The 19,942-nt window shown below is 49.4% G+C and overlaps 1 protein-coding gene across 1 annotated transcript in view; it reads left to right on the forward strand.

Moving 5' to 3' along the window:
* The window catches only part of DNAI1 (dynein axonemal intermediate chain 1), a 208,956-nt gene that overhangs the window by 138,368 nt on the left and 50,646 nt on the right, over positions 1 to 19,942 (forward strand). Inside the window, exon 19 of the mRNA XM_075932798.1 lies at positions 15,797 to 15,982. Within this exon, the coding sequence (XP_075788913.1) occupies positions 15,797 to 15,982 (186 nt within the window). The remainder of the gene's footprint in view (positions 1 to 15,796; positions 15,983 to 19,942) is intronic.

Genomic DNA, 19,942 nt, shown 5'->3' on the forward strand with positions numbered 1-19,942 from the left:
CTCCCACTCCCTGTCTCCCTCTTCTCTTCCCTCCCCCTCTCTGCTCAGCCCTTCCAGCCAAACCCTGAACCCAAATGTAGCAAACGGCATTTGGAAAAAACCCACTTTTCTACAATTTCTTTCTAAAGAAAATGGAGCATGTTTCTCACTGCCTGCCAGATTGGGAAGACAGGACACGCAGAAGGTACCTAATTAAAAGCACTAAATTTGGGAATAAAAATATGTCACTCACAGGTTTTCTGATACACCCTGAAGTTTGTCAGAGATTTAGTGGCAAAAACTTTGTAGTCAGGGCAAGTCAGCTGAACACATTAAATATGATAGAATACATGACACAGCTCCTCTCGGGTTCAGTATTTCTAGGGTGATTTCGTATTTGAAATGTTCCTTTAAGCCTTCCTAAAGCAATCATTCATGTCTTGACACAGCAACATTATTTTACATTAATCAGATCAGTTTAGGGTGTTCACAACAGAGCTCTTCGAAAAGGGGACCACTCATTTATTGTGTGTCACCTCCCTAACAATAGTGAATTTCACCATCTGTTTGTTAAAATAGGTTTCCAAAGGTTTTAGGCAAAACAAATGATTTTATATCTTACTGAGCTACTGAATTTGATGGATGGTTCACTTAAAACTAGTTCATTACATAGAAGTAAAGGAACGGAAACTCATTTGTCCAGCTATCTGGAAGAAAAGGGATGTTATCTCTTTAAGGCGGTGTGCCGCGGAGAACAACAAAATTCAAAATGACCGCCCTTAAAGGGCCAGGTGACTTTTTTTTTTTTAACTCAATAACTCTCCCCCTCGACCTTTTTTTTTTTTTTGATCGACAAAAAAATCCCTGGTGTTCCTCATAAAAAAAAATTATTGTTTGGTGTTCCTCGGTCTTAAAAAGCGTAAGAAACACTGCTTTAAGGCAAGGGCGGGGGACCTATGGCCATGGGCTGGATTCAATCAAAGCAAGCTGCAGGCCGCATTCTGCCCGCAGGCTCTGCCTGGGAGCAGGAGGAAGCAGCTCTGCTCGGCTCTGCATGCTGCCGGGAAGCACTTCCTACAGACACCCCCTCCTGCCGCTCCTGTTGCCTGGGAATCATGGCCAGTCCCCTGCATCCTTCTCCCCAGCCAGCTCCTGCACCTTCCCTCCTCCCCAGACCCTGCACCCTCCCCCAGCCTGCTCCCCAGCAGCCCCCTCCCACACCTGGAACCCCTCATTTTGAGCCCCACCCCAGCACCTATTGTGACCCCATAGAAGATACTAGCCCCAGGCTCCCAGAAGAGTTAATTCAGCCCCTGGTAAGCTCTGATGCTCCCAGTGGGACTGACGCTTGAGGGAGTGCCTTTTCTTCCTGTTTCCCAGGTGGGGGGCTTTTCTCCTTTTTTCTCTGGGTCAGTGGCCCCCGACCCAATAAAGGCTCCATCCCTGCCTTAAGGGATCTCTTCAACAGAGGGCCGACAGGAGAAGAATTACAGCTGGCATGGCCAGAAAGGAGAGGAAGACTTTGGAAGCAAGTTTTTGTAGGATAGTAATTACAGTTAATCTGTGTGTTTTACCCAAGGGTGCTCTTTTGAAGAATTTATTTTAAAACCTGTGTGTCGGGAGAGCCAGGCATTTCAGACTAAAGCTTGTTGCATCTAAAAATCTATGCAAGGAATTTTTTAGAGCTGTGATTATTATAATCTTCAGCAACAAAGCAATGAAATATTTAAAGCAATTTTTAAACAGTTGCCGTTAGGATGACTGTATTTCCCTCGGCTGACTTGGGAAAATTACTTGTATTCAAGTGAGTTCAATGGCAATCAATCAGAACGATGCTGTACAACTGTTGAAATTAACATCATGTTGGGTGAGCTCCTGTTCGAAAGAAACACTGAGTAGCTGGAGACTTTTCATTTACCTTCTGATCTTCAAGAGTTGCGTGGTGAGAGGTGACCACACACACAATCCTGTCCACCTCTCTCACATGGGCATGGGGGTGGCCAACTGACCTGACCCAACCCTCCCTGGCCAGTGCTCTCTACCTCCATGCCTGACTGGGCCCCCAGACAGACCTGCCTCTCCTGGGACCTGGCACTGCGTCTTCTCAAGGCAACATGTGGTAGCACGCACGATCACAGGGTCGCTCCCTGGATGTCTGGGAGGGTTCACACCACAGCATGGCCAGCAGCAGTCTTTCAATGCTGTGCCGGAGGAAGGGACGGGGGCTACTGCCAGCCATAAGGACTGGGGGTGGGTATGGATGATTTGGCCTGTATCTTTGCAACTATCTATATAAATGATGGGAACTAATTTAGCTGTTACCACTCAAGAGAGATCTTGGAGTCACTGTGGAGAGTTCTCTGAAAACATCCACTCCGCGTACAGCGGCGGTCAAAAAAGCAAACAGAATGGTCGGATCCATTACAAAATGGGTAGAGAATTAGACAGAGAATATCTTATTGCCTCTGTATAAAACCATGGTATGCCCACATCTTGAATACTGCCTACAGATGTGGTCGCCTCATTTCAAAAAAAGATCCCTTGGAATTGGAAAAAGTTCAGAAAATGGCAACAAAAATGATCAGGGGCATGATATGGCTGCCATATGAGGAGAGATTAATGAATCTCTGGGAATTTCAGCTTAGAAAAGAGAAGACTCAGTGGGGATAGGACAGAGGTCTAGAAAATCATCACTGGCATGGAGAAAGTGAACAAGGAAAAGTGATTTACTTGTTCCTATAACACAAGAACTAGGGGTCACCAAAATAAATGAATAGGCAGCAGGTTTAAAACAAGCCAAAGGAAGTTTTTCTTCACACAACACACAGTCAACCTGTGGAACTCCTTGCCAGAGGATGTGGTGAAAGCCAGGACTTTAAGAAGGGTTCAACAAAGAGTTAGATACCTCCATGGAGGTTAGGTCCATCAATGGCTGTTAGCCAGGCTGGGTAGGAACAGTGTCCCTGGCCTCTGTTTGTCTGCAAATGGGTGACAGGGGAGGAATCACGTGAGGATTACCTGTTGTGATCCCTCCCTCTGGGGAACCTGGCGTGGGTCACTGAGGGCAGACAGGATACTGGGCTGGATGGGCCTTTGGTCTGACCCAGTCTGGCTGTTCTTATGTAAATCATCTCTTCCCTCCTCTCCTATGCCTCGCTTCCCGGTGTGGCTAGAAGCAGCTTGTCCCTTCCTGCCCATAGAAAGGCAGCTAACACTTCTCAGCCACTGCCAGCCACGGACATCACCCAACCACCTCTTGTCCTCTGGCTACAGCGTGGGCAGGAAGGGGTTAATCCCTAAGGTTGCCTTGTGCACCAGGGCTCAGGGAACCTGACTGCAGTGGCTTCAGCCAATCCAGCGGGAGAAGTGGCCCCGGGGAGAGTGCCCACCCACGGGACACAGCGGGACAGCCCCACACTGCCTGGGAGCAGGATCGAAGGCCGGGGCGGTGTGTGAAGAGGCGCTAAGCTCCTGCCCGAGGGTCTGCTGTGGCCAGCAGTGCGACCCACCAGGACTGATGGCAGGGGAGAGGCAAAGAATGCAGGATAATTTGCCCATTTTTAAGAAAAAGCTGGGATTCCTGCAGGGGGCTTCCATACAGCACTGTCCCTTTCAGAACGGGACATCTGCTCACCCTGAGTCAAGCAATGCACAGCTGCTTTTGTCAGTAAGTTCAGAAAAGAGGCAGTCTCGGGATCGGCAGCTGCCTGTTAACTGGCTTCATTACCACTTGCTGGCGCTTTCCCAGGTTCAATGTGACACTAATAGGGCTGGCGAGCTGGACGGCTTTTTGCTTTTCCGTCAATAGATCCACTCTGGAGGAAAGTATCAGAGGGGTGGCTGTGTTAGTCTGAATCTGCAAAAGCGGCGAGGAGTCCGGTGGCACCTTAGAGACTAACTGAAGTGTTGGAGCATAAGCTTTCGTGGGCAAAGACCCACTTCGTCAGACCCACTTCCTCTGGGGGAAGACTCACAAGGACGCAACAGCTGCTGGGGGAGTCTGCAGGGACTGTCCGCATAGAGATGGGAAAAGGTTGAGCATTAAGACCCAGGGAAGGCAGTGCCTCCCCTTGCCTCTTATACCCACTATCCATTGGCGGGGGAGAGGGGCTTGGACCCGATTTGGCATCTCCAAAAACTATATAAACCTGCCGTCTCACTTCTCTGAATCCTTGTTTCATTGCAGATCCCCTCTGATGGTCTAATGGGACAACATTGTGTCCTTAATCAATAGGCAGGGACGGCGTGGATATTGCTCACTACTTTTAGATAAGAAATCAAGTTCCCTTCCACATCCTCTGTAGGCAGAAAGGCAATGAATTCAGTTTAGTACTGAAGTGTAAGGCAAGCAGGAATCTCGTATGGAAGAGATGTGTGAAAAATAGGAACTTACCCTTAATGGCAGTGGATCTTACTCCAACACACGTGGCAAACATCACAAACTGATTTACAAATAACCTGTAAGAATCAACGTGGTCGGACGTGGGCCCTTGTCGACCGCCCTGTTATGCCTCGTGGATTGAGGTTTCCCGGGGCGGTCGACAAGGGCTTCCCTTGTTGACCACAGAGCATCCAGACTACCATGCTGTGCCACCAAACAGCTGATTGGCACAGCGTGGCGGCCATTTTGATGTAAATGAAGCGGCGATTATTTAAATCACCACTTCATTTCCCTTTTTCGAGTACACTCATCTACACGGCTCTGTTGACGGAGCCATGTAGTTTGGACGTAAGGGTGCAGGTTCAGTCCCTCCTGCGACAACCAGGGTTCATCGGCTTTATAGGAGAATCCCTAGCAATCCTCTTCTGGCCCCTCTGCACTTCGCAGAGGGGCTGGCCTGGTCTCTGAAGATCCAGCCCACTTCTTTGTAACCTGACAACGTTCTCTTGGCAGACTAGTCAAGTCTCACTAGTGGAGCATATAAAAAGTGCCCAGCCCAGCACTGGCAACAATAACACAACCAGCCTGCTTGTAACCAGGCTGCCAGCTGCAGTTCCCCCAATTGCTCCGCACAAGGGCTGCTGCGTTGATCTGCCGCTTGCCAGCTGAAGTCAGACTGTGTCTAGGGCTCTGGGCACAGCCAGTTGCTAAACGCATTGCCTCTCTGGTCAGCCGCTTGTGGATTTGGAACCCTCCTTGGATTTGTCCGTGTTTGCATTCCATGGAGGGGATTTAACAAAATCCCTCCCGAGGCTGCTGGAAGCCGGGCAGTAAGAGATATGTCAAGACATAAAGGGCAGCGTGGTATTAAATCAGTCTTCACCTTTTATTTCTGTATCGATTGTCTTTGTTGCCAAGCTACCGGAGACCTGCTTTGCTCCTATAGCTTATCCCCTCTTAGCCTTGCCTCTGACTGAGCTGATCCGGCAGCACAAGTAGTGCGTAAACCGCGGCTCGGGAGCGTAGGGTCTCACGTCTGGCAGAAAACCAGCTTTCCTGCGAGCTGCGCTTGCGAAGAGAAGACGCTGCCTGTATCACAGAGGACGGGCCAAGCCCTTTTCTCAGTGGTACCCTGCTGTCTCATGCCCATAGGGATGCCCACGAGTGGGAGCAAACTTTGGCCTCATTGCTCTGTGATGGGCGGGCCTGGGGAAAGGCGGCCACCTTTTCAAAGCATGGCCTTCCCCCTCGTAAAGAACGTGAGCTCACTCTTCAGTTGCATCTTGTGATGTGGAAGAACGTGCCAGCCACTCCCAGCAGAGGGCTGAAAATGGAGCAGAAGAGCCTCGGTATAGAAGAGAGGAAGCGTGGGATTGCTGAAGAGACATTTGACTTGGAAAAGGTGCCAAGAAGAGCAGCAAATATGATTAGGTGTAAGGAACAGAGAGATGAAAAAAGCCTGGGACTTTTCAGCTTGGAAAAGATAACTAAAGGGGGCCTGTGGCAGGGTCAGACCCACTCCTGTATCCCAGACCCCTGGTCTGTCTCACTTGCCCTTCCCAACATTTTGGGGTTCTGCCCCTTGGCTAAACAGGTATTGGGGCAGATGTCCTGGCCATCCTGGGCTGAATAACCAGCTGGGCTCTCAGGCCACTGGGGTAGGGAGCCCAAACACTCCCTGTCAGAGCCCCTTGCTCTCCCCGTCTATTCTGCCAGCACTGACGCTGTTTTTCAGCTTCTCTGTCCCCTTCCTTGCCAGCTCTCACTTCCCTCTACCTCCTCCAGGGTACGTCTACACTACAGAGTTTTGTCGGAAAAACGGCCATTTTCCCAACAAAACTTGAGGAAAGTCCACACTGCAATCACGTTCTTCTGCAAGAAAATGGAAAGAACAGAGGGGTTTTCCTGGCGTTGATAATCCTCTTTCTACGAGGAAGAAGCCTTTTTGAGAACGAGCTCTTTCGGAAGGAGGCATGTGTGGACGGGGAAGAGGGAGTTCTTTCGCAAGAAGAGGAAAAAGCTCTGATGGCCACTCCATCCGTAGTAATCACAGCTGACATGCGAGATAGCGTCCATTCAGCGTGGACGCGCTCTTTCGAAAAAGCAGATGGCTTTTTCAATGCGCTTTTGTGTGTGGACACTCTCTCTCAGAAGAAGTTTTTTCAGAAGATCTCTTCCGAAAAAAGGTTCTTCCGAAAGAAGCCTGCAGTCTAGACGTAGCCCCGGACTTCTCTTCCACTCACCTGCTCTCCCCCACAGGGAAGGGTTTTAAAGAGGTCCCATGGCATCCTGAAGTCAGCTCACCTGGCTCTCAATTGATTTCTAGCAGCCCTGTCTCTGCTGCACCTGATTAACCAGGGCCCTTGCTGGTTTTCAGATCTGCCTGTCTTCCCCTCCATTAAGCTCTTTCACAGGGCCGTCCTGGTGGTTTTCTCCCCTCGTCCAGCTATTTGTGCTCCTGCACATGAAATCATCTCTGAAATAATCTCCTCTTACAGCTATCTACTAGATCCAGGTCTCTCACTGGGTTGAGTGACTGTGTGAACTTGTTCTGTGGCCAGCTTGAGAACAGACTGCGTCTCAGTTCCCGTGTTCTCCACGGCTCAGTTCGAGGCAGTGACGGAGCAAAACCGGCATCTCCTTACTTAGCCGTTCTGCTTCCTGGACATAGCAGAGTCTGATCTACTGGCTGGAGTGACAACAATTACTGTTCCTTCTTCCTGGGAGCCCTGCAGAACCAGCCTGCCTCCGAGAGGGTGACCTGGGCTACGTCTAGATTGGCATGATTTTCCGCAAATGCTTTTAACGGAAAAGTTTTCCGTTAAAAGCATTTGCGGAAAGGAACGTCTAGATTGGCACGGACGCTTTTCTGCAAAAGCACTTTTTGTGGAAAAGCGTCCGTGGCCAATCTAGACGCGCTTTTCTGCAAAAAAGCCCCGATCGCCATTTTCGCAATCGGGGCTTTTTTGCGCAAAACAAATCTCAGCTGTCTACACTGGCCCTTTTGCGCAAAAGCAGTTCTGGAAAAGGGCTTTTCCCTGAACGGGAGCAGCATAGCATTTCCGCAAGAAGCACTGATTTCAGACAGTAGGAAGTCAGTGTTCTTGTGGAAATTCAAGCGGCCAGTGTAGACAGCTGGCAAGTTTTTCCGCAAAAGCAGCTGCAGAAAAACTTGCCAGTCTAGACACAGCTCTGGTGTCTGTCATGTCTTGAGCGTCAGTCGCAGAATTGTTCACTTCGCTCCAAGGGGCTACACGCCTGCAGCTCTAGCAAAAGCAATAGGATTACGCAGCAGGCACTGGGGATGGATATGGAAGGAAGTGAGTGCCAGTAGGGGCTACATGTGACAGATTCTTTATCGCCCATGATGATAGTGGAGAAGGCATGAACCAGCCTGGACTCCCAGATGCCAGGGTGAGTCAGCAGGGCCGGCCAGCCGTGGGAATCAACTCTCTTAAGCCTGGAGCATGTTGACCCAGCAGTTATTAACACCCCTCCTGGGACACCACCCCGCCATTTGTCCAGTGGCTTTATGGAGCAGAGCTGCCCTGAGACATCTGAGCTGGGTTTGGAGGGTGGCAGGAGTTTGGGTAACTCCTGCACGAACCCAGCGTTGGTGCCTGTGGACAAGGAGGAGTCCGAGTTCAGCACTTCTCCACTCTGACATGAAGCAGCTTGTTCGTGTGAATTGTTCTCCCGCATCTGTGGTGCAGCACTGCTGTACGCAGCCTTTATTTGTAACACAGTATGAAGCAAGGAGGCTACCGCTCCCTCCAAGCAGGAAGGTGGTCTAGTTAATCGGCAGGTCATTTAAATAAGAGCATGTTGTACACAAGCAATTTGCAGCGTCTGTAAGGGCTATGGCAGGGGTGTCCAAACTTTTTTCAAAGAGGGCCAGGTTTGATGAAGTGAACATGCGTGAGGGCCGACCATTTTGCCTGACATTCTTTGAACCATTAAAATTAAATGCAAATTAACTATTTTATGCAAAGTTTATTGCAAACGGCATACTTTTCATTTCGTCACATGGATGACAAATCTAAACAGGTGTTAAATCACTCTGCCTTTCATATCTGAAGGCCAGATGAAAAAAAAAATCCAGGAAGCTGAGATATATGTCAGGAACATTGTAAAGTACATTACATATTATTGGTAATAAAGGTTGTCTGTCAACTTTTAAGTTAAAGAAATATGAACAGGATCATAACACCAAGTATACATGTTGTGTCCAAATATATTTATAACTGATTTAGACCAACTGACATTAACTGAGATTTTACAATGTATTCATCTCAATACATATGGATTCGTTGGGGGCCATAAAAGATAGATATTGCCAAATTACCTGTGGGGCCGTATTAAACCGGAACACGGGTCGCAATTGGCCCACGGGCCGGACTTTGGACATGCCTGGGCTATGGGATCCCAGTGAGGTTTGGTGACCCCAGTATTTCTGCCGTCAGTACCACGCGGGAGAGAGGTCGGAGGCATCAGCCAGTCTGAAAGTTCAGCCATGTGTGGTGGTTGCCCAATGATGGTTATTGATATCGGACACCAGATCAGAAACCAAAACACCATGCTGAGCTGCTAGACTGAACAGCTGGGATTTAATCTGGGGCGGGGGGGAGTTCACTGGACTCCCTAGGCCTACCCTGTGGTACAGTTTGCACGGCTGTTTTAGCTGCTTTTCTTTGATTGCACTAGCCTCCGTTACCTTCATGACTGCCCAGTATCTTGGGTATCTCAAATTAGGCTCCTAAATCCTAGATCACAGGAAGGGTAGCTCATTCTGTGATGGCAAGTGTAGTCATGAAGAGCAGTGCTGATGCACAGAATGAAATCTTACACCAAACAAAACAACACAGCAACAGCTGTCTCACACAATGCCTGGTAGCTTCTATCCCCTCATTGATGGACTGTAGCCTTTGACATCCCTCACCGGGCACTAAGTGGGTATCCATTTATACAGTAAATGACAATGACATTCCTGTATCTGTCATCCGGACAGTCACAGTTTGACTCAGCGCATTCCGTGTGCTTAAGGATACCGCAGTGTGTACTTGAGCAATGTGTGTAAGCCACTGGACGCAGTTATATTGTTGCTGGCAAAGAGAAATCAGCATGTATCTTTGTTACGGGTTTCTTTGTAGCAGCCAAACATTGCCAGTGAAGGGCCCTGCTGGCAACTTGTCATGAGTTCAAACACCGTATCTAATTTGCAGTCACTCTGCCCTTCACCAGAGGAGAGCAGGCTGTTGAGAATACATTCAACAAGATGTCGGTTGGGCAGTCAGTGTGACCACGCGTTGGGGTTTTCCCGTCTCCTGCACCCCTGTAGTGGCACGAACAGACTTCACCAGCCAGTAGAAGAGAGGGAGTTTATTGCTTCTCCAGGATACAGCCCAGCACAGATGTCATCCGGTTCCAGGGCAGGCCTAGGATGCCTCAGCCCCCCTTCAGATGGGGGAGACTGGGCCCCTAAATTCCAGCCCCTTCCTTAGGCTGTCTCCTCCATGATCCCAGACAGACACTAACTAACCGTCCCTTCCAGCCCTGCTCCCCAGCCAGGGGCGGCATTCCCCCTTCCTTTGTTCCTCTCCCTGGGAGGTAACCGGTAGAACAGGTCACCTCCCTGTCCCATCAGCTACTCTGCTGGGCCGTGGTACAGGCAGCAGCCAGTGGGGGTCACCCACAGCCCAAGCCTAGCAACCAGCAAGGTACCCGCACTACATCACACTGCATAAGAACATAAGATCGGCCGTACTGGGTCAGACCAAAGGTCCCTCTAGCCCAGTATCCTGTCTGCCGACAGTGGCCAGCACCGGGTGCCCCAGAGGGAGTGAACAGAACAGGGAATCCTCACGTGATCCCTCTGCTGTCGCCCATTTCCAACCTCTGACAAACAGAGGCCAGGAACCATTCCTAGGGACATGATCCCTAGGTATGGCAGCTGGCTGCTCTGTTTTATGGAGGAGTATGACTATTGACGGTTTGGGGTATGCCTTGGCCACCCCGAGATACTCATTTGAACCAAAGATTTTCACAGCAGAACAAACCATTTCAACCATTGTGGGTCGATGGAGATAGAAGGCCAGAGTCTGGTCACACGCATCTAGGTGACTGTGGAAGTCGGCAGAGTTACTCATGATTTACACCAGTGTGAGAGCAGAAGGAGCCTAGGGTTTTAGGTTTCAGGCGTAGGAGAGAACGATAGGCTAAGGCCCCATATTTGAGAAACAAACTGACAACTAGTCTGATGCGGGGGAGCTGTCTTTGTGTTAGAGAGAATAGCTAAGCGCTAATGCGGAGTTAATGTATGATCCTGAAATACATTTGTAGCCTATTCCTGTAACCCTCGTCAATATGCAGACAGAACTGCTGAAGCAATCAATGGCACTAGGGTTGTATAAACAAGGGTTGCAGGGTCAGATGCTTAAATTCCTCGGGTAGCGGGATCTGCCTAAGCCACGGGGTCATGTGTGCAGGCGGTGTACCTTTTGTAACTCTATCAACTTGTGGAGCTGCACTGATTTGTACCAGCTGGCTTTGTGTTTTGCAAGGACCGGTGGCAAGGACCGGTTGCCCTGGGAATGCTTGGGAAGTTCTGTGCTGATACTCTTCAAAATAATCTCGTTTAATACAAATTCCTTCCCCCCCCCCAGCCCCCCATGGCAGAATGACAACCAGCTGCATGTGTGATTGACATTTCTAGCAGAACTGAAATAGCTCTTTTGTTTCCACGGCCTCACTGAGAAATGAACACGAGCCCTGTGTTTGGAGCTCACAGAAGTTGGCCTTTATAGGAGGAAAGTTCATAACCTTGATTACATTTGTCCCTCACCCCGTTTCCAACATTCTTCAGTGTGTGTCCCAGGCATTTTGCTTGAACATTTGTGACACCCTGCATGGAGCACCCAGAATGATGAGTCCCTGTGTAATCCCTCTCTGCCTCAGCAAAGGAGAGATTTGCTGCCGCTGTGTTATATGTCAGTGCCTGACACAACGCTTGTCTCCCTTGCCAGCAAACGCTTCAGAACTCCATCACCCCCAGCCTGGCCTTGCAAGCAACAGTCAGTGAACCCCAATTCCTGAGTTCCCCAGAGATGTCTCCCTGCAGTGTCCAGTCCCTCTCATGCAGAGAAGTTCTTAAGTTTGCTGCTCCAGAAAGAGAGAACATGGGCCCTACCGTTCGGGCAGTGGAGGACTGACCCACCAGTTGAATATGCAGCACTGAGAAGCTTTTGTAATAAAACAAGGAAGAGTTGATTGACATAAGCTATAATAAATACCAGCGGAAGACAAGTACGGTTACAAGCCAAATACTGTTTAGTGACTAAAACTTAACTTCAGCGAGTTACAATATTTTTCCAAACCTTTCAGGCCACAAAGATCTGGCTTTCATAGGCTCAATAGGTGCTGCCCCTAGTTCAAAGGTCATTTGACTCCCCTTCTGTTACTCAAACTCCACTGTCTGGGTCTGAAGAGCCAGGAAGGTCCCGGGGTGAAGATTGCATCCCCCAGCATGACGATTACATGGTCTTCTCTCTCTCTTGTCTCCTGCCTGCAGCTAAGCTGGGCAGATGAGGTTTTTTCTTTCCCGTTCTTGTTCCTCTATTCAGTAAACACCCAGCTAAAAACTCCACTCATCAGATTTAGAAAGGGGAAAGGTGACTGCAAAGGGAACTGCATGGGTCAGTTCTCGTTCCTCTCTCCCTCCCACACATACATCCTTCCACAAATACACATTGCTTTGTCAGGGCAGGCCGGGCTCATAAGAGCATATTTCTAGCCCACGCCTGTAACTCTTTTTGTACACAATGATTTTCAGCACCAGTCTGGCACCAGTTCACATGTGCCACCTTACAGGGCACCTTGGAGATCAATATGATGCCACCAGTGTGTCAGGGCCAGTGTTTGTTCCAGTATGGTGAACCCTCTGCCAGTTGGCATGGACAGGTTCCCAGGATCCTGGCATGGAAGTGGTTGGCATTTTGAAATGGCTCCACCGGTGGTTTTCCGCCTGTGATCTGTTGGGGGGACTCAATGCATAAGATTTCCAAAGAGGGGTCCGCACCCCCATTCAAATACTTTTAGAGGCTGAAAACAACTGAACTACATGACCCAGAATAATTTGTGTGTATAAATTGTCATGTGCTCTGACACAGCATCCAACAGATGGCTCTGTCCTCGCTCTAACTGGCCCCCCGAGCGCCATGTGAATGGCATGCCTCAGCAGCCCCATGAAAGTAGCTGATGCAAAATACTGCCATTGGAAATAAAAGTCATTGTTGGTTCCTTCTTGCCCCCGTGGATCTAGATTCATCGACTGCTTCTTATACAGCAAGCATTTTCCATGGATTCTGATTCTTGGGTCCCTTAGCCTCCAGCTTGTGTCATTGGGGTAAGAGTCAGACCCAAGGCCAGATCTACACTACAGCTGAAGGTCAGCTGAAGGTACACAATTCCAGCTACATAAATAATGTAGCTGGAGTCAACGTACCTTAAGTCGAGTTTTGGAGCCATCTTCACAGAGGGATGTTGATGGAAGAAACGTTCCCATTGACTTCTCATACTCCTTGTGACAACAAGCAGTACTGGTGCCGATGGGAGTGCCCTCAGCATTCGATTTAGTGGGTCCATGCTAGACCTGCTAAATCAACCGTCGCAGCATCCATCTTCCCGCAAACAGAGATGTGCCCCCACAACATTCCTGCTAACGCATCCCAGAATGTTGGTTGCTTTTTTCATAACAGTGTCTCACTGTTGATTCATATTTAGCTTGTGATGATAAACACATACTGCAAGCTAGTACAAAGCTTTCCAGACCATTCGGAATAATTATAGTCTACCGCAGTCTAACTTTAGGCAACTTAATGCTTAGGTTCATATTCCGCTTATGAACATAACACAATGTTGAAACAATATATGGATCATGTTGCTAGCACATGCTACTTCTATAGTTTGATCACAGTTTGCCCCTCTACCCCCCCGTGTTTAATAGCATCAAATATTCAGTTTCATATTTTGCTTAAGGCAAAAAACCAAAAAAAGCACTGGCTGAGTTTCTGTGGAGTGAGTGCCAGCCAAGGACCTTGCGTAGGGCGAGGCCATTCATTTCTCTCACAGGAATGTCACATTGTATTAGCCTCCACAAACGGTAGTGAGGATGGGAGTTAATTAGAGTTATTGGAGGATACTGTTGAGTTAACACCACGGAGAGATGGCCGTTGTTCCCAATGGCGTCACTGCGAAATGTGCATTTTCTTGCCGTGCTCCCCGCAGTGAACACGCATCACAACCCGATAACGTCAGACGTTTCCAGCCCATCTCAAGGCTTTTTCTCCTTGCTCAGGCTACATCCTACTGCAGCCAATGGGAGTCTTTGTGTGAGTTAGGTCTAGGACAGCCATGGCCAACCCGAGGCTTGCGAGCCACATGCAGCTCTTCCCCCTCCCCTCCCCGAGAGTGGCCACGAAGCCCCACCCCATGGGTCAAAAAACACCCCCGTGCCTTCTCTTGTCCCTGTGCTGACCTGGGCAGGGGAGCCGTCCGGCGTGGCCATGAAAGCTGCAGAAATAAAGATGGCAGCCAAAAGCCTCAAAACGCGTTTAAATGCATTTTCTTAAAGGAGCAGAGCCTTTTTTTGTAGAGGTTTTTTTTTTCTTGACCAAACGCGACCAGAGGATCCTTTTAAAGGGGCAGAAGGGGCAGTTCTTTTTTTTTCTTTTTGCTCGACAACTTTGCCCCGGCTCTTTGCACTGGATCCACTGCTATCTTTCCTCTTTGCCCAGAATGGGTTGGCCACGCCCGGTCTAGGATCTAGCTTTTCCTGGGTTCTCTTCCTCCTTTTCTGGCAGAGTTCACCTAGTCTTTGTACAGGGACACCTCTGAGGGGAGAGTCCAAGCTGCCTTCTTCATCCCTTGCTCACTACATGTAGGTGTCAGGCACCTTTGTCATCCCTGTGCCCACCTGAATATGGACTGTTTCCTGCTAGCAGTCAGGGAAGGAAGAGGAGATCCCCCCCACATCCTATCCAGCAGCTGGCCAGCTGCTGAGGAGAGAGCTAGAGGAGTGGCAGTGGGTTTGCTCACACACAGTGGTACTGTCCCTGCAGCACTGTGGCTCCGCTCAACCCCCGGCACAGTCTGTGCCTTCATGGTACGATCCATCCCGCTAGCAGAACCCCCGACATAGCCCGTGCCTTCGTGGTACGATCCATCCCGCTAGCAGACCCCCCGACACAGCCCGTGCCTTCGTGGTACGATTCATCCCGCTAGCAGAACAGGCCATCTCAAAGTGATGATTCCCCTTTATTCAGTGCTGGGGAGGCCACATCTGGAGTATTGTGTAACATTCTGGGCCCCCCATGACAGAAAGGATGTGAACGCATTGGAAAGTCCAGCAGAGGGCAACAAAAAATATTCGGGGGCTGGAACACATGACCTACGAGGAGAGGCTGAGGGATTTGGGCTTGTTTAGTCTGCAGAAGAGAAGAGCAAGGGGGGATTTGAGAGCAGCCTGCAACTCCCTGCAGGGGGATTCAAAGGGGAAGGAGATAGGCTGGTCTCAGTGGTAACAGGTGGCAGAACAAGGAGCAATGGGCTCAAGCTGCAGTGGGGGAGGTGTAGGTTGGACATTAGGAAAAAGCGCTGGGCTGGGTTCCCTGGGGAGGGGTGGAATCTCCATCCCTAGAGGTGTTTAAGTCCCAGCGTGACCAAGCGCAGTGGGACCTCGGCCCTGCCATAGTGCAACCAGTGCATAAGAAGGGTGCAGGTCTGGCCATGTCTAAAGCAGCAGAGTCCCACTAGGGGGGTTGAGCTTAAACACGTTTCTATTGTGTGTTTCAGTTTCTTGTGCCGTACCTGCTTTATTCCAATTCAATATGCATTACTGTCCTGTGCTTGTACTCACAATTTTCCTATTAATCAGTGTTTCATCTCTTTCTATTGTGTTAGTAAGGCCCTAAATATTTGACAGCGCGGCAGTGAAGGATAATCAGCGTATTGGAAAACATTCCAGGTCTTGTGCTGTGCTCTGTATACTGAGCGGGTGTTAGACTCTGATTGCCTTGTTACTTCAGATCTCTGAGGTGGGGATTAAAGGCCTGTGAGGCTGGCTACCAAAGGTCCAGGCCTGCTCCTGTTCAAGTCAATTGGCGTTTTCGCCATGGAAGCTCCCTGGCCCCTTTGGGAGCCAGAATCAGGCCTTCACGCTAACGTCCATCTAGACTGTGGGCTGTCTGCCAGAGATGGTGGTCAGAGCCCCTACACCCTGAGCCTGGCCCTGTTCTAAGTGACCTGTAGGGAGCCACCCTGCCCTTGGCCCAGCAGGGTGTAGACCCTTTGCCTTTCTGTGAGTCTCTGCGCATTGCTGTGTGGCACCAGGCTGTTCTCATTTGGCTAATCCCCTTTGTGTTTGCTGCCTTTGTTCCCCAGGCCCACGTCTTCGATCTGAGCATTAATAAATATGAAGCTATCTGCAGCCAGCCTGTGGTGGCCAAGAAGAAAAATAAAATCACCCATGTCCAGTTTAACCCCGTCTATCCCATCATCATTATCGGCGACGACCGAGGCCACGTCACCTGCCTGAAACTCTCGCCCAACCTCCGTAAGATGCCTAAGGTAAGCAAGCAGCTATTTCCTCCAAATGCCAAGCACCACATCGCCGTGTAGTGAGACCTGGGCTCTGGCCCAAGAGCAGGAGTGTAGGCAGGAGTGGAATCTGATAAACGGAGATTACTGGCTTCTCAGCGGTAGAGTATGGTGGTTAGGCTACCTTAGATTACCCACGTGTGACTTTCCCCCTACATTGCTGGCCTTATGCAGCTCATTTTCTCTCTCTGCACCTCAACTTGCCCCTATGTAAAATGAGAATAGTGTTATAGAGCCTTTGGAGAACACCTGGAGTGTATGGATGGAAGATGCTAGATACATGTGAAGGAGTCTGTATTCACTAGTGATGGTCAGGGAATCGAGTCCCTGCTCTCTGTTATGGCTACACTGGGAGGGTTTGGCAACAAAAGTGCTGCTGACATGCAAAAGCTGTCAAAAGTGAAAACCGGTCACACCGGTTTTTCTGCCTCCCATTGTCGACATTTCATGGCACATGGCTGGCTCCCCTGTGGACAGATAGAGCAAAGCATTGTGGGTAAACATCCCATAGTGCAGTGTGGTGGGAAGGCCGAGCTGATCCCTGCGTTTCTTGGGATTCCCGCATAGCTCTGGGAGCTCTCCATGTTGAGGAATGTCATGGCGGCCTCTCCAGCCCTCCCCCTGCAGCAGCAAAACAAGAGCACTCCAATGATTTGTTCTTGGTTTGTTCCCCAAATGGCGCAGCTCACTCAGCTGTCAGACACTTCCCGGAGCACTGAAAGGGAGGGGCACAGGCCGACAGGGCAGCAGAGATCACAAAACACTGAGCACAGCCTTCACGGCAGGCATTGTGGGATACTGTCTGAAGCTGATTCTCTTGACAAAACAAGCAGCAGAGTTCACACTGGCTCTTTGTCAACAAGAAATGGAGAGGAAAAGACCAAAGTCTCTCATGGGGATGGACATGTTTTGTCACCAAGACTGGTTTTTTCTCCCCCAACAAAAGTTGCAGTGTAAACACGCTCCCTGTTTCGCCACCAAAAGGCAGGGTTTGGTGACCAAACATGCCAGTGGAGACAAGGTTTCACTGCACGAGGAAGAGCTCAAATCCCTTTGGTGGAAGTTAGAAAGATGCCTACAAGGCAATAATCTCATGTGAGCATGAGATTTCCTTGCTCTGTTCCAAACACAGGCCACATACACCTGCCCTGGGTCAGAACCAAGCCCTTTCCTGAGGTTTTGGTTTTATTCACAAAAACTCAGAGGGAGACAAAAGAAAATCCTGCCTAGTCTTGGTTGCTCTCAGGGATCCTCTCTGAGGATTGCTCAGCTCAAACCCGATGTCCTCTCTCTCCAGAGAGCCATTCCCCCTCACTTCTATCCAGAGGAGGCAGCAAAGAACCCGTTCCATGAGTCCGTAAAACCCACGTAACCCTTTCCCCACAGGATCAATGCCGGCTAATAGTGCAGGGTGCAGCAGGCAAATGCTGCCAACTCTTACTAGAATGAATTCCAGGGCTTCAGGTTTGTAGCTCAGCCAGCCAGGGCCTGGTCTGCCTTATACAGCAAATTCCTTCTCAGCCAAGCCCCTACAACACTTGAATGCTTTGGTCTCTTTAATGGAGGTTTTTTTCTCCCATAGTCTCAGGTTTTGCAAAACAGACCCAAGAAAGCAATCTTATCTAATGCTGGCGATGTTGCATTTATAAAACCCCTTTCTTTTCTATTGGTCCCAAAGGACTGTACATATTTGACTAACTAGTTGTACTCAGTGCTTTTTTGGTAAACAAAAAAGGTGCCAACACTAGGGTTGCTGAGCAAAAAAAAGGGGGTGGGAGTCTAGGGAAAACTTGTTGAACCAAAAAAAAAAAACCACTTGGAAGTCGGGGCCCTTTAATTGCCGCATGTCCTGAGCGGGCTTCCATCCGGCACGGCGCGAGTACTCCCAGGGCCTGCTGGGGGTTTTGCTCGAGAAAAGCGAGTGCTCCCAAAAAATGGTGACAGTACGCTCTACCAGTGTGTACCGTCACAAAGAAAGCACTGGCTGTACTCAAGACAGTCTGATCTCATCAGCATAAATGAATTTGATTGACTTTACTGGACTTATGCTAGGCTGACACAGGTGTAAATTAGATGAGACTCTCTTCCTATACTAACATGACATAAAGAAAAATAGCCAAGTCACAGTCCTGCTGGGGTCTGCGTGTCTAATATTTGTGATGCTACCAGAGAGAGAGAGAAATCATGACCCTCGAACATAAAATTCTCAAAGGTAATTGCCACTACTTTCCCCAGAAGGTAGGCATCTAAATATCTTTAAGAATGTCTGGCTCTCAGCAAGTTTTCCACCCCCGGCTCCTCCTTTGCTGATTTGTTCGTTTCTCCTTTGTAAACAATTGTTTCTAGTACTGGCAGCGTCTCCAAACTTATTGTGAAACTCCACTGGATCCGCGTGGACAAAAGCAGAGCGTGTGTCATTTGCAAGGGCAGCATAAATTAATAAGATCTCTGACAGCATGGCCGGTTACTGTTGACTAAGGAGTAGCAGGCACCATTTTTCAGGCACTCTAAGATAGGACATGAGCAATGGGCTGCTTTTTATGAGATGTGACGTTATTAAGTTATCTGTCTTCCGCTTTACTCACCCTGTTCTATTTGAAGGGATGTTTAACACAGAATGAAATGCTTCTCCAAATCTGAAGAGGAAAGCGGTTTATCTGGCAGGATTTATAAGCTAGTACAACAGCTGACTGGTTCAAGTCCTCTGTCTAAAGCCAGCTCTTAATTTAGAATCATGAAATCCCTAATGACTAGTGACACTCATTGGCCACTGCAGATCTAGCAAACAGCTTGTGCCTCATGCAGCCTCGCGAAGGACGCACTTGGCCATGACAGCATCATGATGGTTACATTGTCACATTGCACAAAAGGCTGTCGTGCTGCAATCGGATGACCTCCAGAGACCCTGTGAGTGGTTTTAGGAACCATGCAAGCCCCTCTTGGGCCACTCCGATTAAAATGAGGAAAATCCCGGAGTAGATGGTAACTCTACCATACAATTGAAATATTGCCCTGCCTCCTGCTTTCTATGGCAGGGCATGAGAACTCCCAGGGTGCATCTTCCCTGCTTGGTGAGACCAGCTGTAGCTGGCCCAGGTCAGCTGATTTGATTGACGGGGCTCCAGTGGCGGGCCTATCAAACTGCAGTGTAGATGTCTGGTTTGGTCTAGAGCCTGGGCCCTGAGACCCTCCCCCCTTGCAAGGTCTCTGAACCTGGATTCCAGCCCGACCCCAAACATCTGCCGTGCAGTTGTATAGACCCACAGTCCTAGGTATGTAAGCATGCATCAGCTGGCCCTGGTAGGGGAGAGGGCAGAGGAGTAAGTGGCGCATGTTGTGTATTCCCCCCCCCCCACCCTCTGTTCCTGATTGTGAGGGGACGGGGAAGAAGAGCAAGCAGTGTCCCAGCATGTGCGGCTATAGCCACCTCTTCTACCCTCCCAGAATGGTGCCTTGACGGGGGCCATGAATTCTGCACATGCACAATTCCCGCAGGTGTATTCCTGCCATGAGGGCAGGGGACTGGACTAGACAGCCTCTCGAGGTCCCTTTCAGGTCTGTGATCTTTTTGGTTTCTACACAGCTGGGATGTTTACACCTTGTAGGCATGACTGGCCCTCTACCCAGTTCTTTTTACAGATAACTCATAATAGCCACACATATCCCAAAACCTCTTCGTTTCCCTAAAAACAGGCCCCTTGCTCTCTGATCCCTAGGCAGGGCTTCCATATTTTGGGAGGTTTTTCAGCTGTGTAGTATAATTGGACATACAGGATGGAGACACTGAGCTAAATTCAGCCCAACTCCATTGCATTTCATCTACTTTGTCTAATCATCAAAGCTAGAGCAGCTGACAGGGAGTCAGGACTCCTGGGTTTCACTCCCAGCTCTGAAATTGGCTCCTTGGGTATCCTGGCTTCACTCGAGCTC

The sequence above is a fragment of the Pelodiscus sinensis genome, chromosome 6, assembly GCF_049634645.1.
Source record: "Pelodiscus sinensis isolate JC-2024 chromosome 6, ASM4963464v1, whole genome shotgun sequence".
NCBI lineage: Eukaryota > Metazoa > Chordata > Testudines > Trionychidae > Pelodiscus > Pelodiscus sinensis.